The sequence below is a fragment of the Mustelus asterias genome, chromosome 12 (assembly GCF_964213995.1).
Source record: "Mustelus asterias chromosome 12, sMusAst1.hap1.1, whole genome shotgun sequence".
In the NCBI taxonomy this organism is placed as follows: Eukaryota; Metazoa; Chordata; class Chondrichthyes; order Carcharhiniformes; family Triakidae; genus Mustelus; species Mustelus asterias.
In genome coordinates, this window is record NC_135812.1 from 28,322,185 (window position 1) to 28,349,501 (window position 27,317).

General features: G+C 40.7%; 1 protein-coding gene across 2 annotated transcripts in view; it reads left to right on the forward strand.

The window, feature by feature from the left end:
* myo19 (myosin XIX) overlaps window positions 1-27,077 on the forward strand; it is a 47,541-nt gene extending 20,464 nt beyond the window's left edge. The window contains exons 9-24 of one of the 2 annotated variants that reach the window (XR_013499097.1): window positions 451-527; window positions 1,789-1,879; window positions 2,109-2,280; window positions 3,200-3,273; window positions 5,132-5,253; window positions 5,874-5,987; window positions 11,223-11,399; window positions 15,560-15,700; window positions 15,799-15,906; window positions 16,411-16,481; window positions 17,306-17,418; window positions 17,665-17,992; window positions 20,847-20,976; window positions 23,279-23,364; window positions 24,606-24,938; window positions 25,075-27,077. Coding sequence is in view for 1 of the 2 variants with exons in the window: in XM_078224974.1 (XP_078081100.1) it covers window positions 451-527; window positions 1,789-1,879; window positions 2,109-2,280; window positions 3,200-3,273; window positions 5,132-5,253; window positions 5,874-5,987; window positions 11,223-11,399; window positions 15,560-15,700; window positions 15,799-15,906; window positions 16,411-16,481; window positions 17,306-17,418; window positions 17,820-17,992; window positions 20,847-20,976; window positions 23,279-23,364; window positions 24,606-24,938; window positions 25,075-25,188 (2,096 nt within the window). In the remaining variant the exon portion in view is untranslated. The remainder of the gene's footprint in view (window positions 1-450; window positions 528-1,788; window positions 1,880-2,108; window positions 2,281-3,199; window positions 3,274-5,131; window positions 5,254-5,873; window positions 5,988-11,222; window positions 11,400-15,559; window positions 15,701-15,798; window positions 15,907-16,410; window positions 16,482-17,305; window positions 17,419-17,664; window positions 17,993-20,846; window positions 20,977-23,278; window positions 23,365-24,605; window positions 24,939-25,074) is intronic. The other variant, XM_078224974.1, reaches the window with a different exon arrangement.
* Window positions 27,078-27,317: the final 240 nt, after the last annotated feature.

The following is a 27,317-nucleotide window of genomic DNA, read 5'->3' on the forward strand; positions in this document are numbered from 1 at the left end:
GATCAGTTTGGTGACTAAATGACAAACTAAGAAGAGGAAAAAAACTGTAAGGAGGTGAAGAAATTGAGTATAATACGGAAGTTTCATCATAGAATCCGACCATGCAGAAGGAGGCCATTCAACCCATCGAGTCTGCACCAACCACAATCCCACCCAGGCCCTATCCCCATAACCCCGTGCATTTACCCTAGCAAGGTCCCTGACACTAAGGGTCAATTTAGCATGGCCAATCTTTGGAGTGTGAGAGGAAACTGGAGCACCCGGAGGAAACCCATATGGGGAGAACATGCAAACTCCACACAGACAGGTGACCCAAGCTGGGAATTGAACCCGGTCCCTGGCACTGTGAGGCCACAGTGCTAACCACTGTGCCCACCGTGCCGATTCATGGTATATGCACATAGCTTGGCTATCAGTCCAATTGTTTTAATCTCTTTTTATGTTGTGTAGGGGACCAATTGGAAGAAACCAAAGATGCAATGCTTCACTTGGGCATTAGCGGTGACACACAAGAGCAGGTGTTCAGGGTAAGTGAACCATGTGTCTTTGCAATTTCTCTCTTTAATTATTAACTTATCAACCATTTCATTGGTTAATGAAGTGGCATATTTATTTTCAGGTGTTTTTTAAAACACTTTTTGTGAAATTAGAAATACAAGTCCCCCATATACAAGCTGCCCCTTCTCTCCTAGTAACAATGATTCAAATCAGTATACTGAAAGAAAATGCAAGTCGTTAATTTAAAGTATTCATTGCAGTCTCGAGCTTTGAATCAGCTTATTACTCTTCACTTCAGTTGAGTGTATGGTTGTATATATATGGAGTGTATGGAGTATATATATGGTTGAGTGTAAGTGGGATGGTAAAGAATTGTAATATCTGGTTGATTGGCAAATAAGCTCTTGTTCCAAGGTCTGAAAGAGCCACACCGGAAATGATTACAGCAGATTAAGGAACATAGAAATGTGAGAGGAGAGGAAACTGGATTTAAAATTAGTTAAATTAGGGTGGCACGGTGACACCGTAGTTAGCACTGCTGCCTCATAGCACCAGGGACGGCAGTTCAATTCCCGGTTCAGGCCACTGTCTGTGCGGAGTCTGCACGTTCTCCTCGTGTCTGCGGGGGTTTCCTCCGGGTGCTCTAGTTTCCTCCCACAGTCTGAAAGACGTGCCGGTTAGGTGCATTGGCCGTGCTAAATTCTTCCTCCGTGTACCCGAATGGGCACTGGAGTATGGCGACTAGGGGATCTTCACAGTAACTTCATTGCAGTGTTAATATAAGCCTACTTGTGACACTAATAAATACACTTTAGAAAGGAGGAAACAGATTCTAGAATTTGAGGACAGTTTTACAGAATGTTTGGGAATGGATAACGTTGTCCTGCGGGTTTCCTCCCTGTTCACAAAATCCAAAGGGGTCATGTCAGAGGCAGCAGCTGAGGAAAACCTAGGTTAGGAGAACTGAGGATTTAGTGATAAAGTTGCTGAGCTGGATCTTGTGGCTAGGAGGGGGATGGTAGCTTAACATTTAATTAGAAAGGTTAACTAAAGTTTAATCTATGAACAAAAGTGTAAATTAAAAACCTTAAGCAAGGTACTGAAAGATTTTTTTAAAAAGTGAATTTGGCATAGTTTAATTCTGTTGTCCTCTTTTGAGTGATTTTGTTCCTGTTCGTTTTGTCAAATATTTTAAGCAAATAATTTTGTATGAAGAAAGATGGCAAAAGTATTTGTCGGCACAAATCTTGCTAATTTTCTATTTATTTCATGCATTTCTTTTTCCGTTAGATTTTAGCTGGTCTTCTACATCTTGGCAATGTGCGATTTAGCGCGGCTACAGATGAGTCTCACCCTTGTGATCTCAAAGAAAAAACTAAGTGTAAGTCAAATGGATTACTAATTTCAAAAAAATGTTTCATGAATTCTGAGCAAGTTGTGCTTTAGGAACCAGTTTTTGTCCTTTTAATTTTGATCTATAAATAAATCTGACTGCGTGCTTTGTGTTGACATGAATTTTCCTCCTGGCACTGGGAATAGCCCATTTGTGGTCTTCTGATTTATTTTTACTTTTGGGCTACTACATTAATCAGAATCTCTGTTTCCTTCAGGCTTTCTTAAGAGAACTGCAAATTTACTCAAGGTTTCTGAGGAGAACCTTTTGGAACAGCTCAGAGTCCGGACTATTACAGCAGGCAGACAGCAGCAAATCTTTAAAAAGCCATGCTCTAAAATAGAGTGTAGCACAAGAAGAGACTGTGTTGCCAAAGTCATTTATGCAAAGTAGGTGGCCTTCTACTGATCATTTTAAGTGATGCTCTGTTTGTTAATTCAATTGAGCAAAGTAGTTTTCCCATTGGAAAAGTCAAACGTGGGGAATTAGAAAAATTGAAATATTGAAATTCTTCTGCACTTTCCTGTTGGCTCAGTAAGTAAATGTACTCGTATCGTGATAGTAGAGCTAGCTAGACCATAGACATTACAATTGGTGTCAATCAGATTAGGATACTGCAAAGTGATTCATTGTCAGAGGTTCAAATGAGATGGTCCAACTATCTATTTGTCACTGACGCCATTTGAAGAAATGCACAGAATTCTCTAACATCTTGGTCATCATTTCTGGGTCAGCTACCGCCAGTAATAACTAGTTCGTTGGTCATTCATCTCATTTCTATTTGTGAGATCTTGCTGTGGACGAATTGTTTAGGGGAGTACATTGCAACTGTGATTATTTGGATGTGAAGTGCTTTGGAATATCCAGAAGATGTAATAACACATGTTCCTTTTTCTTCTCTAAAGGGGGAAATTGAGAAAGCTCTTTCATTTAAGTAACACTTTATCACATCTTAAAGATGTGCAAAAGTATCTTGCAGCCAATGGATGTCCTTTGGATTGCAGTTACTGTTGATAATTGTGGCATTCAACTTTCGCACAGCAAGTGAATGAATGGCCAGATAATTTTCCCTGGTGGTTTTACTCCAGGTTAAAAACCAGGACACTGGGAGAACTTTCGATGCCTTTCAATAATGCCATGTTATCCTTTACATCATCTGAGTTGGAAGGTGGACCTGCATAACTCCTTCATTACAACATTGACATTACCAACTGAGACAAACTTGCATGTATAAATCTGTTGCAATAACTTCCTTTTGTATTCTTGATATTGTTCATTTTTAATATTTTTGGTTTGGATATTTTGCAGGTTGTTTGACTGGCTGGTAAAAGTTATAAATGGCTCCATATGTTCAGATTCTTTCAGGTGGACGAATTTTATAGGTATTTATGATAGCTTTACAAAATTGAAATCCTGGAGTAGTCCTTTCTGTGACTTAATTTTACTGTGAAGTGTTAAGACAACAGAACAATGTGCTATTCCAGATAAACTCCCAATCATACAGGTGACCTCGCAGGAGAATGAAAGGGGAGATCTCTTTCGCAGAGAAAAATATTACGCAAAGTTCGTACTGGTTTTAGAAAAGTATCATTTGTTTGAAATCTACTTCATTGAGAATACATTTTATTTTTCTTCCTTGTGAGTCTGAGCTCTGGGTCAAGTATCCATTCATTTTATTCGGACAAGTGCTTTATTATCCTCCGATCACTCAAGTTGCCTCTTGCTGTCTCCTGGGATTTTTTTTACAGAACATTTGCATTACTTAGGAACTTGGAATTGGGAGCAGAAGTAGGCAAATTCAGCTATTCAAGCCTGCTCCGCCATTCAATCAGATCATGGCTGATCTCTCCCTGGTCTCAAATCCACCTCCCCACTTGTTCCCTATATCCCCTTATCCCTTTTTTATTAGAAATAGATCTATCTAGTAATATACCGTGGATGCTGGAATCTAAAATAAAAACAGAAAATGCTGGAGAATCTCAGCAGGTCTGACAGCATTTGTGAAGTGAGAATAGAACCAACGTTTCGAGTCTGTGTGACCCTTCATCAGGGCTAAGAGCGAAGAAAATCAAAGGATTTATGCTGTGAGAGTGGGAGGGGCTGTAATGGGACAAAGGAAATGTAAATGAGGATGAAGAAGGCTGGGAGAGGTGCTAAAAGTGGCCATGAAGTGATCAGAATGTGTAAATGGCACAACAGAGCTACAGATGGTTAACAGGCCTAATGGTATTATCATTAGACTATTAATCCAGAAACTCAGCTAATGTTCTGGAGACCCGGGTTCAAATCCCACCATGGCAGCTGGTAGAATTTGAATTCAATTTTAAAAATCTGGAATTAAGAATCTACTGATGACCATGAAGCCATTGTCGATTGTTGGAAAAACCCATCTAGTTCACTCATGTCCTTTAGGGAAGGAAATCTGCCGTCTTTACCTGGTCTGGCCTACATGTGACTGCAGAGCCACAGCAAAGTGGTTTAGTCTCAACTGCCCTCCAAGGGCAACTGGGAACAGGCAATAAATGCTGGCCTCGCCCCATGTCCCATGATGTAATAAAAAGAAAGGCAGTTGCCCTGAAAAGGAGGGGGGGGGGGAAAGCAGGAATGGAGAATTGGAAAAATGGAAGTGAGAAAGAAGGATGATAAAAATGGATGAATGAGATGAAAGGAAGAAACAGAATGAAATAAAATAAATGGAAGGGGGGGAGGTGGTGCAGGTGGAGGGGAGGGTTCATGTTCTGAAATTATTGAACTCAGTGTTCAGTCCACAAGGCTGTAAAGTGCCCAATCGGAAGATGAGGTGCTGTTCCTCCAGTTTGCGTTGGGGTTCGCTTGAACATTGCAAAAGGCCAAGGACGGTCATGTGACAGGAGAGCAGGGTGGTGTGTTGAAGTAGCAAGCGACAGGAAGATCTGGATCCTGCTTGCGGATGGACCGAATGTGTTCGATAAGTTGGTTACTGGCATTACCTGTGGAAAATGGTGATTGGTATTTTGCTGTTTCATCTTGGTATCTCTTGCCTTACATTTTACCAATAAATTAAGAATGGAATCAAGCATTTCCCAAGGGACAAGTGGTTGTAGAACTTTAAAAAAGAGTTAAGTTGAATGTTTATCATTGTGAAATGGGCCATCTAACCTGCACTTTTCATTTTTGAAAAGATGTCAGTTCAGCACGGCTGTAAATGAGTATGCATTTGAGATAAAAACAATGATGTTCAACGCTTGCTTGTTTCTTCAGGTCTGTTGGATGTATATGGATTTGAGTCATTTCCACAAAATAATCTGGAACAGCTCTGTATTAACTATGCAAATGAAAAGCTCCAGCAGCACTTTGTGGCACATTATCTCAAAGCACAGCAGGTACTGCAGCTCGATAACGTGGTATATCTTTAACACGGCATAACGTCGACACTTCACCTGGAATTGTTGCATTATATTGTGGGTGCCTGCAAGTAATAAAACACCTACAATTAACGACTGTGAGTTAGCAAAGTTTGTTGGGATTCAATTGGAGATGTGAAATTTGAAACTATGGCAGTATTAAAATCAGATGTAGGAGTTCCAGTTATTTCAGGCATGGAATAATGTGTAAAGTTCAGTGGTAATTTGATGTGTGCTTCAATCCCTGTATTTGTATACCCTTCTTCCTAATCTCCCTTATACTCAACATAAAGACTTATGCTATGGCACCTTTCTGATATATAAGTTTTAAAATGAATGTTCAGTTGCCTATTAGGTGAAATTGTTTATTACTAAGCCCAGTAACTTTTGATTGAATCTGTTCAGGTAACTTTTGTGCAGTGAAACCCTAATACAAATAGATGTAATTCCATTAAACCCATAGATTAGAAGAGCAGGGAAGCAATGAGAGGCTGCTAATAACATTTACAGTCTATTTTCACAAATGGCTCAGATCACTGGAAAATTTGCTTTTTTTAATATGTTTGAAGTTTATTCACTCCTGCTGTCCTATTCTTTAGGAGGAATACACCACGGAGGGTCTGGAATGGTCCTTTGTTAGTTACCAGGATAACCAGAGCTGTTTAGATCTGATCGAGGGAAATCCCATCTGCATCTTTTCCCTTTTAAATGAGGTTGGTTGTTTTTTTAAGTCTTTAACTTGTCTTTTGTAAGCATGCGCTGAGTAGAAAGCACAGATTGAAAGGTCACAAGTTGTTACTTGTTACATCCTTGTTGATTAGAGCCATAGAGGTTTACAGCATGGAAACAGGCCCTTCGGCCCAACTTGTCCATGCCGCCTTTATTTTTTTTAAAAACCCCTAAGCTAATCCCAATTGCCCGCATTTGGCCCATATCCCTCTGTACCCATCGTACCCATGTAACTATCTAAATGCTTTTTAAAAGATAAAATTGTAACCGCCTCTACTACTACCTCTGGCAGCTTGTTCCAGACACTCACCGCCCTCTGTGTGAAAAAATTGCCCCTCTGTTCACTTTTGTATCTCTCCCCTCTCACCTTAAACCTATGCCCTCTAGTTTTAGACTCCCCTACCTTTGGGAAAAGATATTGACTATCTACCTTGTCTATGCCCCTCATTATTTTACAGACCTCTGTAAGACACCCCTCAGCCTCCTACGCTCCAGAGAAAAATGTCCCAGTCTATTCAGCCTCTCCTTATAACTCAATTCATCAAGTGCCGGTAGCATCCTCGTAAATATTTTCTGCACTCTTTCTAGTTTAATAATATCCTTTCTATAATAGGGTGACCAGAATTGCACACAGTATTCCAAGTGTGGCCTTACCAATGTCTTGTACAACTTCAACAAGACGTCCCATCGCCTGTATTCAATGTTCTGACCGATGAAACCAAGCATGCCGAATGCCTTCTTCACCACTCTGTCCACCTGTGACTCCACTTTCAAGGAGCTATGAACATGTACCCCTAGATCTCTTTGTTCTGTAACTCTCCCCAACGTCCTACCATTAACTGAGTAAGTCCTGCCCTGGTTCAATCTACCAAAATGCATTACCTCGCATTTGTCTAAATTAAACTCCATCTGCCATTCGTCAGCCCACTGGCCCAATTGATAAAGATCCCGTTGCAATTGGAGATAACCTTCCTCACTGTCCATCATGCCACCAATCTTGGTGTCATCAATTCACTAATCATTTTGCAAACTTACTAACCATGCCCCCTATATTCTCATCCAAATCATTAATATAAATGACATATAACAGTGGGCCCAGCACTGATCCCCAAGGCATACCGCTGGTCACAGACCTCCAGTTTGAAAAACAACTCTCTACAACCACCCACTGGCTTCTGTCAAGAAGCCAATTTTGTATCCATTTAGATACCTCACCCTGGATCCCGTGAGATTTAACTTTATGCAACAACCTACCATGCGGTACCTTGTCAAAGGCCTTGCTAAAGTCCATGTAGACAACATCAACTGCACTGCCCTCATCTACCTTCTTGGTTACCCCTTCAAAAAACTCAATTAAATTTGTGACACATGATTTTCCACTCACAAAGCCATGCTGACTGTCCCTAATCAGTCCTTGCATCGCTAAATGCTTGTAGATCCTGTCTCTCAAAATACCTTCCAACAATTTACCCACCACAGATGTGAGGCTCTCTGGCCTGTAGTTCCCAGGCTTTTCCCTGCAGCCCTTTTTAAACAAAGGCACAACATTTGCCACTCTCCAATCTTCAGGCACCTCCCCCGTGACTATCGATGATTCAAATATCTCGGCTAGGGGACCTGCAATTTCCTCCCTAGCCTCCCACAACGTCCTGGGATATACCTCATCAGGTCCCACAGATTTATCTACCTTGTATTGTCCCCATTAGGAGATTTATTGTTAAAATAAAAATGGATTTACTTTTTGCCATTAGTGAGGGAAGGGAGTGCAGAAGATTCAATGAACCAATTACCTTTTATTGTATAGGATATCTCCAAAGCCTTTGACAGGGTGTGGCCCTGTGTAATGCTGAAATCAAAACTTACCAGAGCCTTCTCATTTTTCTTTCCCAAAACTTTGGAATATCTTACCTGCTTCAATCTTTCAATTTGCCTACAGTCTTCACACGTTTATAATACAGTAGTGTGCCAAATTTGGCTGTCGAAAAACTGGAGGTGTCTGAAAAATTGACATTTTTAGAATGTGCCATGCATCAGTTTTAAGTAAGTTTAAAAAATAAAATTGCCTGCACAATTTGGCCAGACAGTACATTAGTGGACTGTGGTGCCTGACTAGTTATCCCCTTTGCTGCTTGCACGTCGGCCTATTCCCGCACTTTGAGTGACCCTTAACCCCACGCGATCTGGCTTAACTCATACTGCCTGACTAGAAATGCGGCAAGACCTGAAGCTTGCTGGTTTTGAGACACTGTACCGGTACAAACTTCGTGCTGCCCAATAGGTATCTTGTATTTTGCATCCTTTTTTTTACATTTGAACTTTGGTGTCCTATTTAGTGCCTATTTAGCTCTGATAGCTCTCTCACCTAAGTTGGACGGTTAAACGTTCCAGTCTCACCCCAGGATTTGAGTGCATTATGTAGGCTGACACACTTCAATACACAACTGAAACAGTGCTGCATTGTCAAAGATAGAATATTAAATTGATCTTCTACCTACCTATTCAGGTGCATCTAAAAGGTTCGCTGGAAATCCTCTAGAAACAGCATCATAACTAACATTTCTTTGTCAAATTAATTGCTAGAAAGGTCCAACTGGTCTATTCCAATGTTCATGCCCCATGTAGGCCTACTTCATCTAACCCTGTCTGCATAGCCTTCACTCTCGTAAACTTATCTAGCTGCCTTTTAAAGACATCTATGCCATTCATCTCACCTATTCTATTTAGTAGCAAGTTCCACACTCCATATTTATCCATCAAAACACACCATTTAAACTATTCACTAATCATTTGTGAGTTCAGTGTGTGTAAACTGGCTGGCCTTTGCCTAACACTGTAAAATGTTATCTGTTAGTTACCAAACCCTTTGGGTGTCATGAGGATATGAAAGGGATTTTATAAGTGGAAGTTTGTGTTCATTTATTTGTTGTTTCCTGTTGTTTATTCTTTTTCATTCTTTCTTTCTGCATTCATTTATTGGTTTCCCACAAGGCGAAGTTTGTACATTTTATTTGAAATTGGGAATGAGGTGCGTCAACCTGCATAAGTTATCAGTGCAATTGATAAAGTAAATTGAGGTGTTGTATTACTGGTTTGTTTTTTTTATCAGCCTTTCAGATAAATATTTACTCCCACAGCCTGGCTATGGTGAATGAGCAGAACTAGCATTTAGTTATCTTTGTCAACTATTGTCAGGTAAAATTTCTTACTTGAACAGAAAATGTCATCTTAAAAATTTAGCTCCACCAATTTCACTAACTGGTGTATGCCAGTGTCCAGATTCCCCACAAGCCTCCTCCCATCGTCCTTTGTCTAAGACTACCAATATAATCTGGTGTTCCTTTATCCCTCATGCGCTAATCTGTTCTTTTCTCCCTCATGCGCTTATCTGGCTTCCAATTAAACACATTAAATCTATTTGCCTCAAACACTCTTTGTGGTAACCTGATCCATATCATTGCCAGCATGTGTTGTTTTAAAACGTTTCTCCAATTTTTTTTGTTGCATTGATTAGTGACTATATATTTATAAAATTTAATTTTGGAAAGCCCACCCCATCTTTTACATCTACTATATTAAACTGTTTCAGTCTCCTAAAGACCTTTATCAGGTCAAGTATCAGGAAGGCTGAAGCCATTATTTCCATTCTCCACTCCCTAGCTACCAACTCAATCCTTCTCCCTAGCAACCATCTGTGATGAAACCAGTCTGTTCACAACTTTGGTGTTAAATTTGGGATGAGCTACCAAGCACACGTCTGTGCTGTAACAAATAATGCCTATTTTGACATCTGTAACTTTGCACCTGCTGAAACATTAATTCATGTCTTTGTTATCTCTGTACTTGATCATTCCAACACATGCCTGGCTGGTTTCCCACGTTCCATCCTCCAGAAACTTGGGATTATCCAAATCTCTGCACCAAGTCCCATTGATCTACCACTCCTGTGCTCACTCCTGTAGCTTCCAGCTTTTAAAATTCTCATCCTTATTTTCAAATCCCTCTGTGGCCTCCTATGTCTGTAATCTCCTTCAGCCCACAACCCCCTTAAATGTTTGCATTCATCCAGTTCAGGTCTCTTGAGCATCTCTGATTTTAATCCTTCTCACACTGGTAACTATGCCTTCAGTGGTCTAGGCCCTAAGCCATGGAATTCCTTCCCTATGCCTCTCTACATTCCTTTCTTCATTTTTTAACACTCTGTAATATCTACCTCCTTGGCCAAGCTAACCAATATCTCTTTATGTGGCTTGGTGTAGCGTTATGTTTTATAATACTCCTGTGAAGTGGCTTGGGATGTTTCATTATGTCACGCTGCTATATAAATACAGTTGTTGTTTTGTCATCATTACTGTCAGCCATTTCTTTTTCAGAGAAAGGAGGTTCTGCCTCTCTTGAGTGTATTATTTCAAATCTGGTATCATGCTTGTGACTCATTTCTGCACCTTTTCCAGTTCAGTATCCTTTTTATAATATGGAGGTCAGAACTGCTTAAAAATCTCTCAAATTCCTTTTATCTCCATTGAATGGCACCTCACACCAAGTGTGAGATGGCTGCTACACCAAAGGTCCCAATGTTGATCATAGAATTTGAATTGAGGATCAGCCTTCACCATTCTTATTTGGAACGTGAATTTGAATTTGAACTAACCAATAGTAGGTGATTTTCTTTGTAGAATTTCATTTGAATCATTAGATCGTTTGAATTAAGCAATTTAGAATTAAGAATAGGCAACTGTATTCCAGCACCTCATTTTTCCTTGGTGCATTTTGACACACTTATCTAGGTGATGCTCGTTAATTATTTAAAATTGTGATTTTTGTGAAGTAAAACACATTTTCACACACAATTCTTTCAAAAGTGAAATGGATTTTTACCCAATTTTGAATTTTTAAAAAGTTTGGTTTGGTTTGATTTATTATTGTCACATGTATTAGCAAACAGTGAAAAGTATTGTTTCTTGCGCGCTATACAGACAAAACATACCGTTCATCGGGAAACAAGAAAGTGCAGAATGTAGTGTAATAGTCATAGCTAGGGTGTAGAGAAAGATCAACTTAATGCAAGGTAAGTCCATTCAAAAGTTATTCTAGTTCCTACGAATGTGGATGTTGTGAAGCTTTATTTGTTTAATAAATTGTAGAGATGAATTGGGTATATATAGTTAGTAAATGTTCCCCAACTCTTCTTTTGAATTTATTTATGATCTCTTTTCCTGTAGGAGAGTCGCCTCAACCGACTTTCAGATGCAAACGAATTTAAAACTCGTCTTCAGGCAGCTTTGACAAGTAATCACTGTCTGAGCTGGAATGTGTTTAGCAGGGTTCCCAATTTCATAGTGGCACATTACGCCGGCAAGGTTAACTACCAGATTGAGGGAATGATGGAAAAGAACAAGGTAAGGAAAATTGAATATCCCTGAGACAGTCACTGCAAACTATGTTAACGAGGTATGATCCCATTTACGGTATAGCAGTTCCTCATTATTGCACTGAAGTGTCAGCCTGGAAAATGTATTCAAAGTCCCTCCTTGGGCCTTGAACCCATAGCTTTCTCACTTAAAGTAGTGCTTGGTGTATGTTCAATGTACATCTTGTCATGGCTATTTTCATTTTTTTGTTTTTGTTTTGTACATCCCCTAAAACAGAATTACACTGAGTTTTAAAACAAATGCAACAACACAAAGATTTGTGTAGTGTGATGGGAGTCAGGTATGATTTCCCCCGCTACATTGTGTTTTTCATCTTGGTCAGTTCTATAGGGAAGCGATGAGCAAAGGTTAGAGATTTCCCCATTGTGGGGAGAAAATAGACTTGTCTCCATCAGTATCCTTGAATCTGACCTGTATATGGTAAATGTGTAGTTTGAAGGGCAGGAGAGAGTAATGCACTTTTATTTGTATTCAGCAAATAATTTTGATTTATTATATTCAGTAGAAGATGGCATCAAATAATGTTCTTTCTTAAAGATATACCATGTCCAAAAATAAGCTACTGTAGTATTTTTGGTAACTTGAAAGGTTATTTGGTGTAATGGTGCTGGTAAGCCAGTAACTTATTCTCATGTACCTTTAATAGTTCTTTAAAGAAATTCTGATTTAACGTGCATTTCTTATTGTTCCCTCATTGATTAAAGAATTCAGTAAAAATATTTATGAGTTGCTTTTTTGTATCACCCTGTTATGCTTAGTAAAGCCACCTACTGGACATGCCTAGATAACACACCTCTGTAGGAATTACAATGTCTCAGAAAGACAAAGGCCCTGATTTTACCATTTTCATTCTAAGTGCTGAATCTGGGCGTAATGCAGATCCGACTTAGAAATCTGCTTTCAGGCGCCCCCATACGCTCTCAGCCACCTCCAGTCCCATTCGCGCTGTGGGCAGGGCTTAGCGCGGCCAAAACGATCAGAGCTCTGAACTGCGCATGCGCAGTTAGAAATAAATTTGAAAAAGTGCGCCCGTATCCATCCCCCCCCCCCACTACCCACACACATCACTGACCCCCTTATCCACCCCCCCCACTACCCAGACCGATCGCCACCACTGCCCCCTTCCCTCCCCACCGATCGTCCGCAGAGTGGCAGCAGACCCCCCGCCCCCCCACCAGAGATCCATCTCCCCCCCCCCCCCCACGCAGAGTGGCAGCGGACCCCCCGCCCCCCACCAGCGATCCATCTGCCCCCCCCACTAGAGATCCAAGTGCCCCCCCACCAGAGATCCATCTGCCCCCCCCCACCATAGATCCATCTACCCCCCCCCCCCCACCCAACCAGAGATCCATCTGCCCCCCCACCAGTGAGCGATCAGGCCTCCCCCACCCCGAGATACATTTTACCCGCCTCCCCCCCCCACCCCCCCCCCCCCCACCCCCCCCCCCCCCCCCCCCCCCCCCCCACCTCCCCGCCCTCCCAAGACAAGGATCTGGCCTCATCATCCCCCCCCCCAGAGAATAGTCTGGCCTCACTCCCCCTCCAGAGGAACATCTGACCCGCATCCTCCCTCCCCACCAGACAACGATCAGCCCTCCCCACCACCACCAGACAACGATCTCCCTCTCGCCCCCCCCCTCCTCCGCCAGAGATACATCTGACCCGCCGCCGCCTCCTCCCCACCCCCCCCAATCAGACAACGATCTGACCTCACTCCCCTCCTCCCCCCCCCCCCCCCCCCCAACCAGAGAATGATCCGACCCGCCTCCCTCCTCCCCCTCCACCACTGATCTGAGCCAGAGAGCCGTTGGAAGCTCTGAACGCGCTCTTCAGAAGCTGGAGCGCCCGATTCAGACTTTTATTTAGCAGGTCCATTACGGCGCGGTTCCGGATTGGCGAACGCGGTGGTAAAGGGGCAAATGCTGATAAAGTTGGGCGGGCAGTTCATTAATTCAATTTATATGCATGCAAATGCATTTAAATCGTTGTTGTGCCCGTTTTGGGCGTGAAGCGGATCGCCGCCATTCCCGGGTTTCGGTAAAGTGGCAATCTGCGCGGGTGCGGATCGCGTTAATGGCCTCTCACCTGACTTTACCACGTTTGGTAAAATAGGGCCCAATGAGACCCATTTCAGTCAACACCCAGATCCTGGAACCATCTAGAACTGAATTCCTGGTTTGAATGGGTCTTTTCAGAAACAAAAAAAATAATGGTCTCAAAACCATAGGGGGCTAGAAACAATAACCCAGGATTAGGTTCATTAAAGTAATGCCAATACCATAATTTGAAGGGAGTTGCAAGCAGCCACATGGTGAGACAGCCATATTTTTAGGCTGCCACCTTTCGTTCAAACAGGCAGCCTGTAGAAAATACCATAGGAGACAGCAGCTGCAACAAAAGGTTGTATTTGTTTTGCCTTTAAAGAACTGGAGGCCATAATTTTAAAAGAACCGCCTAGCCTGATTCCATCTGTAAGAAAATTTGACCTCCTGATATGAAAACCTCAAGTGCCGAGCTTTGTGATCTGCTGAACATTAATCTCATGACAATTCATAGAGTCATAGAGATTTACAGCATGGAAACAGGCCCTTCGGCCCAACTTGTCCATGCCGCCCCTTTTTTTTTAAACCCCGAAGCTAGTCCCAATAGCCCACGTTTGGCCCAGATCCCTCGATACCCATCTTATCCATGTAACTGTCTAAATGCTTTCCAAAAGACAAAATTGTACCCGCCTCTACTACTACCTCTGGCAGCTTGTTCCAGACACTCACCACCCTCTGTGTGAAAAAATTGCCCCTCTGGACACTTTTGTATCTCTCCCCTCTCACCTTAAACCTGTGCCCTCTAGTTATCATCATAAGCACTGGAGTATTAGAAAGGATGGTCTAAAGGTTCTCAGTTATCGATGCCTATTCTGGAAGAATTCACTTGAAGAATCTGCATGTCCTGACACATTACGAATGGCTGTCATGGAGATTCTACCAGCCACCCATGGCCAATGATTAATACTGAAAATATGGATTTACTGCTTTTCAATTCATAGAGTACTGTTAAGGATTGTGCTGGGGCAATTTTTTCACACATGGTGGTGAGCGTCTGGAACAATCTACCAAAGGTGGTAGTAGAGGCGGGTACAATTTTGCCTTTTAAAAAGCATTTAGACAGTAACATTTTGAAGGCGAACGTGCTAACTACAGACAGGAATTTCTGGTCCCTGCCGCCCAAAGTCAATGGATTTTTGGCCGCCTCTCCAGATTTTCTGTCCCGCCCGTGCCGAATCCTGCCAAGACAGGAAAATTTCGGCCTGCAGTTGTAGCCCAACTCCCAGTCATAGAATTATAGAATCCCTACAGTACATCCCTACAAGCTAATTGAATCTGAACGACTCTCCGAAAGAGCATCCCACCCAGGCCCACCCCATCCCCACTTATCCTCCTAAACTACACATCTTGGGACACTCGGGGGCAATTTAGCGTGACCAATCCACCTAACATAGCTCAGATATCTGACTTCAGTTATTTTAACGCATCTGAACTACAATTCAAGAATGGAAAGACCTCTTTCGTTATTGGTCCCGCAGTGACCGTTCTACTACAAAACCAACATGTGAACTGGGAACTATTCTTTTGGTTTACAACTTGTAAAAGTATACTAGTTTCTTTAATGTATGTTTCTTGTGTGTGGCGGGGTGCTGAGTGATTGACAGGACATTTAGAATTTCAGAATGAATGTATGAATAAATAATCCTCTCTATTTAAACCTACAAAAGCTTGCTGCTGTTACGAACATTGACTCCATACTTGAGGGAGCTTAGGTGCACACCCCTCTTTTCCAAAATTACACTGATTATAGACAGTAAGGAAAGGGAAGTGGGGGATTTCAGTTTATCTCTGCTACCTTGTCTGTAACAACCATCAAAAACAGAGTCAATGGCATGGTTCTGTGTATATGAATAAATAATCACAGCATAGCACCACTATTAACATTCTAAGTCTTTGAGCATTGTACTAAGTTCCAATATTCAATGGGTTATGGTTACAAGCTTTTCTGTTCACACTACTGTGGCCAATTTGCGAACAAATGGACCATTTTATACATTGTAAGTCACTACGTTCTTTCTGCATTAGGATCCTGTCCCATCAGAGCTGGTGCAGTTGTTACAGAATTCTCAGGATGCCTTGCTGAAGGAACTATTTCCTGTTGAAAAGAAAGAACAGAATGATAATAAAGCTCAGAACAAAGCAGCTACTGTGGTCTCCAAATTTAAGGTCTGTTTTAACACTGCATTTCTATACCTGACACATACAAAATGAGTCTCTTGTAGTTCTGTCCTGCAATATTTCTCCACCTTTTCCTTCTCCTTTAGGGATCACTGGAAAGACTAATGTGTATATTGAACAACACCACACCTCACTACATCAGATGCATCAAACCTAACATGGACTGCAAACCACTCCTTTTCAAATCAGAAGAGGTACTGTCATAGAATAAGAAAAATTGCTCAAGTTGATGAGGTTATAAGCAATAAACTAGTTTTGGCTATTCAAATTATGCTGATAAAAATTGATTTAGATTGGTAATGTTAACGTGTCTCCTTTCAGAGGCTGTAAAATAGTGTTTTGGTTGAAAAATGTTCTAGTTAGCTTTACCTTTTTAGGTACATTATTTCAGTTAGTGCTGGCAGTTTAAACAATTGTTTTAGTCTACAGTTTCAAAATATCATTGTTAAATGGAGTTTTATTTTTGGAAGCTTCAGGTATTGTGTAATCACCTTCAGCAAAGTGGTATTTCAGAGTGTAAAATGTTTAATTTCTGCAACTAAATTATTTCCCAACATTTTGAATCGATGCTTTGGCTGTATACAATTTTACTGCAGAAGCACCATGCTTTTGTCCACTAAAGCTAACCAGAAAGAAATTTACCTCAAACGTTTGAGAGTACTTAAGCTTTTTTTCACAAAGTAATCTGTTTGCTTTAGATTCTCAGCCAACTAGAAGCTTGTGGTATAGTTGAAACAATCAACATCAGTGCAGCTGGATTCCCTATTAGGTACGTTAGACGATTACCATGTTAGCTTTTTCAAATGGTAAAAACTCATGGCTCCTTGTGTGCCATGTATTAATTACCTGAGTGGAATAAAGGAACTTGAGCTCATAGATCTTGACGTATGCCTAAAACTTAATGGAACATTATGTATAATAATTATGGCCTATTTGTTCCTTATGGGCTATGAATAACTAATTGTGGAAAGCACACACTAAAGAAGCTACAAATCAGTCAGAGAATACTGATTGACTTGATGGATGGTTCCTTTGGGGAAGATATAGCAGTGTGAAATTTGCATTCCATTTGACTTGGATTAAAAACTGACTGTTTTGATTTGACTTATTATTGTCACGTATTATCATACAGTGAAAAGTATTGTTTCTTGCGCACTATACGGACAAAACATACTGTTCATAGAGAAGGAAACGAGAGAGTGCAGAATGTAGTGTTACAGTTATAGCTAGGGTGTTGAGAAAGACCAACTTAATGCGAGGTCTGACAGCAGCATAGAAGAAGCTGTTCTTGAGTCGGTTGGTACATGACTCAGACTTCTGTATTTTTTTTCCTGAAGGAAGAAGCTGGAAGAGAGAATGTCTGGGGTGCATGGGGTCCTTAATTATGCTGGCTGCTTTGCCGAGGCAGCGGGAAGTGTAGATAGAGTCCATGGATGGGAGGCTGGTTTGTGTGATGGATTGGGCTACACTCATGACCTTTTGTAGATCCTTGCGGTCTTGGGCAGAGCAGGAGCTCTGCTCTGCATTATAAGTTATGCTTCATAAACTACATTTTTGTTCACATATGGTGACTAACAGTACTTTGCAATTTAGGGTCCCATACCAGCATTTTCTGGAGCGCTACGGACTTCTGAGAACGTATTGGCAACTGGATTTAAAAACTGCAGCTAGGTTTAATGGATGCTCTCCTGCCAAAAAGAGGAAAAGTTAGTCATATTTATTCTGTTGGTAATTTTAAGAGAAACGTTTATAACATAAACTTTGTGTAAACTCAGTGAAATATTCACAGTTTTAGTACTGGATTGATAACCTTATTTAGAGTAAAATAACTTTTTTAATATACTGGTTAAGTTTAATGTTGCATTTTTATAATTGGTACTATATTAAATTCATCCTCTTAATTTTCTCTCCTTTTTCCTTTGTTGTTTTTTTCTCTGTCTTTCTCCTTCCAGTTTCTGTCGATTTGAGTTCACCAATTCCTACATTTTCTGTCTGCTGCCTTCAACTTGCTAATTGCCTCGACTTTGTTATGGTATCTCTGCCTTCTCACATCTGCCTATACTGAAGATGCTGTTGCCATGGAAATGGATATCGTTTGCCTTTGCAGGTTCATCATCAGCAGATGGCAGCACTGAGGCTTTGCAGTTCACTGCACGGGACATTCTCACGAATGTACTAGCTGGCCAAAATGTCACATCATCCTGTAAGCCAGCTGAGAACAGGTCATGTAACTCATTGGTACATTGTGGCAAAACAAAAGTGTTCATGACTCATAGTATGGTAAGTTGCCTAAATTATCTTGAAAAATTCTCTTTCCGGTTATGGATCTGATTTTTCATTTAGAAAAGGAGTAGGCTATTCAAACCCCCCAAACCATTCAAAGCATGCAAAACAGCCATGATCTCAAACTCCATCCACCTGCCCTGGTCTCATATGACTTCAGTAAGAAGTTTCACAACACCAGGTTAAAGTCCAACAGGTTTATTTGGTAGCAAATACCATAAGCTTTCGGAGCACTGCTCCTTCGTCAGATGGAGTGGAAATTTCCACATCGAGATTTCCACTCCATCTGACGAAGGAGCAGTGCTCCGAAAGCTTATGGTATTTGCTACCAAATAAACCTGTTGGACTTTAACCTGGTGTTGTGAGACTTCTCACTGTGTTCACCCCAGTCCAACGCCGGCATCTCCACATCATGACTCATATGACTTAACATCCTTGGCTAACAAAAGTCTATCAATCTCAACCTTAGAATGATTAACTGAGCTAGTGTCTATTGGTTCTTGTGGAAGAGAATTACACACTTATACCTGTTTTCTAACCTCTTTTGTGAATGCCCTGGCTCGAATTTTAAGATGACATCCTCTTCATAGAATCATACAATCTACAGTGCAGAAAGAGGCCATCGTGCCTGCACCGACAACAATCCTATTGAGGTCCCACCGGGTTTCTTCCGGGTGCTCCAGTTTCCTCCCACGGTCCAAAGATGTGCGGGTTAGGTTGATTGGCCACGATAAATTGTCCCTTAATATCGGGGGGGGGGGGAAGGTGTTTAGGAGGGCAAATATGTGTGGTTACAGGGACAGGACCTGGGTGGGATTGTTGTTGGTGCAGGCACGATGGGCCAATTGTTGTCGGTGCAGACACGGGGAGAATGTGCAAACTCTACACGTACAGTCACCTGAGGCTGGAATTGAATGCGGGTCCCTAGCACTGTGAGACAGCAGTGCTAACCACTGTGCCATTGTGCTGCCCCTATGTCTAAGGGGCTTGTCAAAGTCTATGTCTTGTCTAAGACATGCCCACCAGCAGAAGAAATTTGTAAATTTCTTTGAGAATCCAAAAAACATAAAATTAAAAAAATTACAAGGATACATTGATACATTAAGCAAAAGGGGTAAAACTGTGGCAGATGGATTTCAACATCGGCAAGTGTGAGACCATCCATGTTGTACCATAAAATAGTAGATCAAGTATTTATTTTTAATGGTATGAAGACATCCATAGTGAAGGCCCAAAAGAGATTTAGGGGTCAACGTTTCTCAATCAAATCATCCCTTAGTCTTTTTTATTCCAGGAAGTGCAAGGCATTATGTCATCTCTCCTTGCAATCTAACCGTAGAACCCTGGTACCCTTCTGGCCAAATTATGCTGCATTGTTCCTAAAGCCAATGTAACATTTCTAAGGTGCATAACCCAAAACTGTATATAATACTCTAGATATGGCATAAGAAGGGCTTTGTATAGTTGTAACAATACCTCTTGCCCTTCATATTCTAGCTCTCTAGCAATGTATGTTCGCGCTTTTGATGTTTGGTTATACCTGACCCCTAAATCTCTTTGGACTTTCACTATGGCTTTACACCATTTAAAATAAATACTAAGTTTACACCATTTAAAAAAATACTTGATCTGTATTTTATGGTGTAACATGGATGGTCTCACACTTGCCTATGTTGAAATCCATCTGCCACAGTTTTGCCCATTCACTTAAAGTATCAATGTATCTTTATAATTTTTAAATTTCATGCTTGCTTCATTCAAGAGATGTGGACTTCACTGGCTAGGCCAGCATTTATTGCCTATCCCTAATTCCCCTTGAGAAGGTGGTGGTGACCTGCCTTCTTGAGCCACTACAGTCCATGTAGAGTAGGTATATCCATAGTGCTGTTCAGAAAGGAATTCCAGGATTTTTACTCGGCGACAGTGAAGGAATGGTAATATATTTCCAAGTCAGGATGGTGAGTGGCTTGGAGGGACACTTGCAGGTGGTGGTGTTCCCATGCACCTGCTGTCCTTGTCCTTCAAGATGTGGGTTTGGAAGATGATGTCTAAGGAGCCTTGGTGAGTTCCTGCTGTACTTCTTGTAGATGGTACACGCTGTGCCACTGTGCATTTGTGGTGGAGGGGGTGAATGTGCCAGTCAAGTGGGCTGCTTTGTCCTGGATGGTGTCAAGCTTCTTGAGTGTTGTTGGAGCTACATTCATCCAGACAAGTGGAGAGTATTCCATCACACTCTTGTCTATTCTTCCACCAACTTTGTGTCATTGGCAAACTTGGGAATATGGCTTTCTATTTAACTCATTACTAAGTATAATGAAATAGTTGGGGCAGCACAGTGGTTAGCACTGCTCCCTCACAGCGCAGGGGCCTGGTTTCGATTCCCAGCTTGGGTCACTGTCTGTGCGGAGTTTGCACATTCGCCCCGTGTCTGCGTGGGTTTCCTCCGGGTGCTCCGGTTTCCTCCCACAGTCCGAAAGACGTGTTGGTTAGGTACATTGGCCATGCTAAATTCACCCTCAATGTACTCAAACAGGTGCCTGAGTGTGGCGACTAGAGGATTTTCACAGTAACTTTATTGCAGTGTTAATGTAAGCCTACTTCTGACACTAATAATTAAATTTTAAACCATGCAGGTAAATGATTTGCCTTCAATTTCATGAGCTTTAATTTTTAGCTGATTATCTTTTTATTTGAAACTTTATCCAACATCTTTAAGTCCATATAAACCACATTCACAGACATTCCTTTGCCTCCTACTTTTGAAGTGTAGTCATTATTGCAAAGCAGATTATGAAAGGATGCAAATATTTTAAAGGGTCAGTAAATGTTTACATTATTAAATCCCTTTTAGCTCGAGTTGCTTGAAAGTGCAAGGAGTCAAACACTTTCCAAGAAAGCACTTTGTATTCAATGTAGTTGGAGAAGATATCGTCGGAGAAAATTAGCACGATTGAGGCGAGCAGCAACTATCATTCAAGCAGGCAAGTGTTACACCCTCTCAGGTCATCTTCTAAGGGATCTTCGTGTTGAAATGAAACACAATTCACTCCAGGGATTAGTGTTTGCCTCAAGCATTCCTATCACAGGTTTATCAGGAAATCTCCCTCTGCTGTCTAACAAGTTGCCTGAACTCAGCCTTGGAAGCATTGAATTATTGTGACATTAGTTATTTTTCTCAGTTCCTCATTAACTTTTGGAATTTCCCAGTTAGCTTTAAATTAGGAAAATAACGCAAGTGTTTTAGTGCCACAAAGAGCTGAATTGATGATCCCTTTGCATACAACATTGGGCCCAAATTTGCAACCTAAATCCAAGAGAATATTGGAACAGTTACAGGCCATTAAGCACCTCATGCCTGTTCCACTATTCAGTAGATCAGAGATGACCTGTACTTCAACTCCATTTATCTGCCTTTGATCCAGACTCCTTGATTTCCCTTTATCTAATGAAAATAGGTCTACGTTGAAAATTTAAGTTGAAGCAGCAATCGCAACCTTTTTGGAGAGTGAGTTCCATATTTCCATTACTGGTGATCGAGAGTAGACTGATGGGGTGGTAATTAGTTGGGTTGGATTTGTTCTGTTTGTTGTGTACAGGACATACCTAGGCAATTTTCCACATTCCACAGATGCCAGGGTTGTAGCTGTACTGGAACAGCTTGGCCAGGGGCAGGGCAAGTTGTGGAACACAAGTCTTCAGTACTATTGCCAGACTCTTGTCAAACCAATAGCCTTTGCAGTATCCAGTGCTTTCAGCTTTTCTTGATAACGTGTGGAATGAATTGAATTGGCTGAAGGCTGACATATGTGATGCTGGGGACCTCTGGAGGAGGCTAAGATGGATCATCCACTTGGCACTTCTGGCTGAAGGTTGTTGCGAATGTTTCAGCCTTGTCTTTTGCAACAATGTACTGGGCTGCTCCATAATTGGGGATGGTTAAATTTTGTGGACCTTCCTCCTTCAGTGAGTTGTTTAATTGTGCATCACCATTCATGGCTTGGTGTGGCAGGATTACAGAGCTTCGATCTGATCTGATGGTTATGAAATTGCTTAGCTCTGTCTATTACTTGCTGGTTTTGCTGTTTGGCAGGCAAGTAGTCCTATGTTGTAGCTTCACCAGGTTGACACCTCATTTTTAGATACCATGTCCTCCTGCACTCTTCATTGAACCCAGGGTTGAACCCCTAGCTTGGTGGTAATAGTAGAATGGGGAATATGCCAGGCCATGAGGTTACAGATTGTGGTCGAGTACAATCCTGCTGCTGCTCATGGCCACAGTGCCTCAAGGATTTCTACTATCTGAGGATGCTGGAATCGGAAACAAAAACAGAAAATGCTGGAAAATCTCAGCAGGTCAGATGGCCTCTGGGGAGGGAGAATGGAGCCTACTTTGCGAGTTTGTAGCTCTGATGAAGGGTCACCCAGACTCAACATTGGCTCCATTCTCTCTCCACAGATGTTGTCAGACCTGCTGAGATTTTGAATTAAGTGTTGCTGTTATACAACTGTTCTCCAGTGCTTATATTAAAAGAGAAGCAAGAGAAAGACATTAAGTAATTCAATCTGGTTCCTAAGCTATCTGTTCCGGCTGTTCAGACCAAAAAACCATGTGCACAGCTGTCCATATTAGATGCTTGATATGTTTGTTTCCCTCACCTCCCCTGTCCCAACCTCAAGTTTAATTTTTATTCTCCCCCTGCCCGACCTGCCAATCCTGGCTTCCAGTGTCAGACTCACTTCAGCTACCCTCACCACCTAACCCAGCTCCACCATCCCTAACTCAATTCAAAATTTTGACAGTCGGTTCTGCACGTCACAGACCTAATGACAAACATCAAGATACATAAGTTCTGGCCGACTTATCAACAAGCTGACTGGCTAAAAATATGTCATGCATAAGGTGTGGAGTTCCTGTAACACATTGGGACGTGATAGACTCCCAAAATAATTTTCTAAGTGACTCTTGCCAAATGTAACACTTGCTCTTCATTTTTAATTTGCCAGAAAATTGGTAGTAGCAGCTATTAATCATTCTGCAAATGTTCCTTGTCCAGCCAAGTCTGCTACCTCCCACATACATGCTGACATATGCACAAATGGGCCTCTCAACTTCAGTTTCCAACTGAATACAGGCAAACTTATTTCGTATTAAATTATGTAGGACAAAAGGCCTATCAGTTGGTTTAAAGTTTTATATTGATGTAGGTTGTAGCAATTCATTGCCTGTTTTTACAACCAGTGCATTCTTGCAAGTTTACAGTTAATTTATTTGTTTCTCTGCAGCTATTAGATCGTGGTTGACCAGTCGATGGATTAAAAAGCTCCATCATTCTGCCATGGTGCTGCAACGAGCATGGAAAACCTGGAAAGTGAGTTGCAACATTGAAATTAAAAATGCTGCTGTATCTAACTTAACTGAATACCGGAATGCAGTTCAAAATTAATTTTTTAAGTTACTGAAACTGCCTTTCTGAAGAGCTAAATTTTATCAAATTTTAAAATTTACTTACATACACGTTTTGATCCCAAAGTCTGGCATGACAGTGGATATTGCATCAGCAGCATGGTGGCACAGTGATTAGCACTGCTGCCTCACAGCGCCCGGGACCTGGGTTCGATTCCCGGTTTGGATCACGTTCTCCCCGTGTCTGCATGGGTTTCCTCTGGGTGCTCTGGTTTCCTCCCACTCTCCAAGGATGTGTGAGTTAGGTGGATTGGCCATGTTAAATTGCCCTTAGTGTCAGGGGTCTAGCTAGGGTTATGGGGATAGGGTCTGGGTTGGTTTGTGGTCAGTGTAGACTCGATGGGCCAAGTGGCCTCCTCCTGCACTCTGATTCTATGAGACTTCTGTAAAATGAATAAATCCCATTTTTTTGTGGTACCAATGTAAATTCCAATATATTGAAGTTTTGAGTTTCTTTGAGTAATCAGCTGCAAAATAAAAAATCCTGGCATTCATTCAGCATGAATTGCTGCAGTGTAAGTTTCTGAATCCATATATTTCTTTAGCGTGTACTGAACGATAGAAAGAAAAATAAAATTAATTTTTATTTTAAATAACCTTTTATTATATCTTTGAGCTGTCCCATGGATCTTTCACATTAGTGAATTATTTTGGAGTGTAGTCACTTGTTCAGGGGAAAGAAGCATGTGATTTATCTCATACACAAGTGTAATTAGGGAACAGTTGATCTATATTTTGGTTGTGATGGTTGATTGTGGAATGTTGGCCAGGATGCCGTGAGAACTTCCAGTTCCCTTTTCCTACATAACAATGGGTCTACTACAAAACAAAAACCTTTAGTTGTAAAGTGTGTTGTGACATGCTAAGAACATTATTTGTTATATAAATGCAATATTGTTCTTTCCTTTCTCTTTTAATGGAGCCATTGCACCTTTATTGCATTCACTGGATACTTTTTAAATGCCTATTCGAAAAGACAGCATCTCTGACAGTAGTGCACTGCGACGTTAGCTTATATTATGTATTCAGGTCCTGGAATGGGGCAAACTCACAACCTTTCTGACTCTGAGTTACCAAATGAGCCAAGCAGGCACATAAACTCAGCTATTCAACTAATCTCTTCTTTTTAATTGCTAAAATCTTTAGATTAAAATGGAAGCCTTGGCAGCAGAAGAATTGGATGAAAGCACAGATTTTAAAGAAATGGAATTGGTTGCAGGTTCTCCTGTTTGCTCTCCATTACATGATTCATCGAATAAGCTTTCCCAAGGTACTCCATTTCAAAGTCTAAAGTTGTCCTGCTGGCCCCTGGATCTAATCCTGTCGTCTTTTTGCGTTACTGGAATGACTCCATCCGTATCTGGAACACTTAAGGCCTTTACTCGACGGGCTGCCTTGAAGGTAAAATGGAGAAGTAACCATAAGGTGGAACGTAATCAGTCGGATCAAGGTATTGCTTCAATCAGAGCTTTACCTCAGGTAAGGAATTTTGTTTTGTGTAAATTTAATGGTATTTGTATTCACATTACTCTTAAATGTGGCATCGCTATTTCCTAATGTGCTAGGTGGTAATACTTTAATGCATGTAACTTAATTTTGTTTACTTTTTTTCCAGGTACAAGTAAAGTTCCATTGCAGACGATCTCCATTGCTTTTTGCTGATATTTATCCAGAACACCCAAAATGCACAATCATTGGCTTTAACCAGATTTTATTGGAAAAGATGTAAAGTTAACCATGCTCCTGTCAACCTTTATATAGAAACACTACTACAACCCTCTTGCGAGAACTTCTCTGATGCTAGTAGAAGCCAGAGCTAGAAATGTCAATCAACCCTTTATATAGTCCCTGATCTACATTACTGATGGATTGTGAAGAGGTTTGGATACAACAAAATTGTATTGCAAGAACATAGATTTGGTATTTTCACTAGCATTTCTTAAAAGTCTGAGCTTTATTGTTCAACAAAATGACATTTTTAAGAAAACAAAACCTAAATGGTGCATTACTGCAATTGTCTCCAGAATCTCAACATGAGGTGGAGGCTTTTACCCATGTACTGCCTTTTACTGTACACTACACTTTCTAATATCAATCCAAATTATCATAGTTCATTACTATTTCATTATACATGTATAAATCCATGTTACACAAATAAGTGCCTTATCTCAGGACAGTTGATTTGAACAAAATCCTACAATTAATGTGTATTCATAGGAACACTATAGTTAAAATCTAGGATGTCTTGAAGTTGAAGAAACTTCAAATAGTTTCTTATTTTTCTCTAATTGTGAGACACATTTTGAACCTGTCTGTTAGCTCGGGAAACTTTGACAGTTTTGCCTAGCTATTTGTTTTTTTGCAGCTTTTACTAACTGAATTAAATAACACAGTTGTTTTGTTCAGTTAGGAACATGATTAGAGCTATGACATTCTTTGGGACCAGACCAAGGAAAACAATTTTACTGACTTCTCAATGTTGAGTGCTGATTGTACTTAAGTTCAGATTACTTTCTTGCACAACATTGATACTTTTGGGTATTGTGTAAAGACCTGGCTATCTTGTCTTGATAAATCCCTAAAGAGATACAGGACACTCACATTGTATAACACACTAAATATTTCTGGATTAGTCTTTCCAGATAGCTATGAGATGAGAATTTTGGACAAAAATATAGGCTGTATAGCACTGCCACATTCTGCCATCTATACTCCTGTGCAGTCCCTATTTAAGTAGGGTATATGTCAACTGAATGGAGGTCCACGTCAACAGAAAAACAGATTGACTGGAAGTTAATGGTGCTCAATCTATCAAGCCAAATGGAATGAAGTAGCAACCTGCTTCCTTTGAGAGCTGAACAAGTATTTGGGATCAATCCCGTCACTTCCCCATGTCAGTCCAAGTTAAGAGTATTAGATTCTGCATCCTCCAATTTGCTGCTAAGCTCTGTATCACTTGAGTTGCTACATGTACAATCCTTTGTTGAAACTACAAACAGGGACTAATTGACTTGTCATCTCAATTCATCACAACACTATATTCAACTGTCATTCTTGAAATTACTAAAAATATATGTGCAAAATGAACAGTCTTGATAGTATGATGAGGGCTGCAAATGTTTTAACTGGACAATAAATTTGCACTAAGTATTAACCTTATGGATTATTGTAAGTTTAAAAAATGGTTAGTTTTAAATATATATTTTGCCAAATTGGTATTTTTCATTTTAAAAAATCCATGTTGTTGAACTGTGTTACTGATGGAAGGTAATTACAGGGGAATGGAAACTTCTATATTCCTGTCAGTCCATGACAATGGGGCTGTAGTGGCATTATAAAACATCCCTATGGTACAAATCTTTGGGTGCTGGCTCGTATTAGAATACTTTTATTTCTTGTGCAGTACAATGCAGGCAGAAATTTCTTAATTTCTCTTCTGTAATTACTTCAAATCAAGTGGCTGTTAAACAAAAAACATGGGATTGATGAAATTTGCTTCTTTCAAAATCGTATGACTGATGATTGATTTAAATATTTATATATGGTTATGTATCGTATGAAAGTGAACTGTATGTACAAATGAGAAAGTGATTTATGCAGCATTAAACATATACCCCTAAACATTTTGGCATTCATGGTTTTAAATAGGTTAAGGGAAAACTTTAAGGTATGATGCTTATCTCTTCTTGTATTTTCTTGTGGATTCTTGATCTAACTTTTCACAATTGTGATTTCTGCCCATTCAATTGCATAGCTTTAAAGTCAGGAAGTTTGCTGTCCAGTCTGACTTTGCAAAAAAAAAATTGCTGCCAGGCCAATTTCCTAGGCTTTATCATCTTCAGCTGCATCATTAATAAC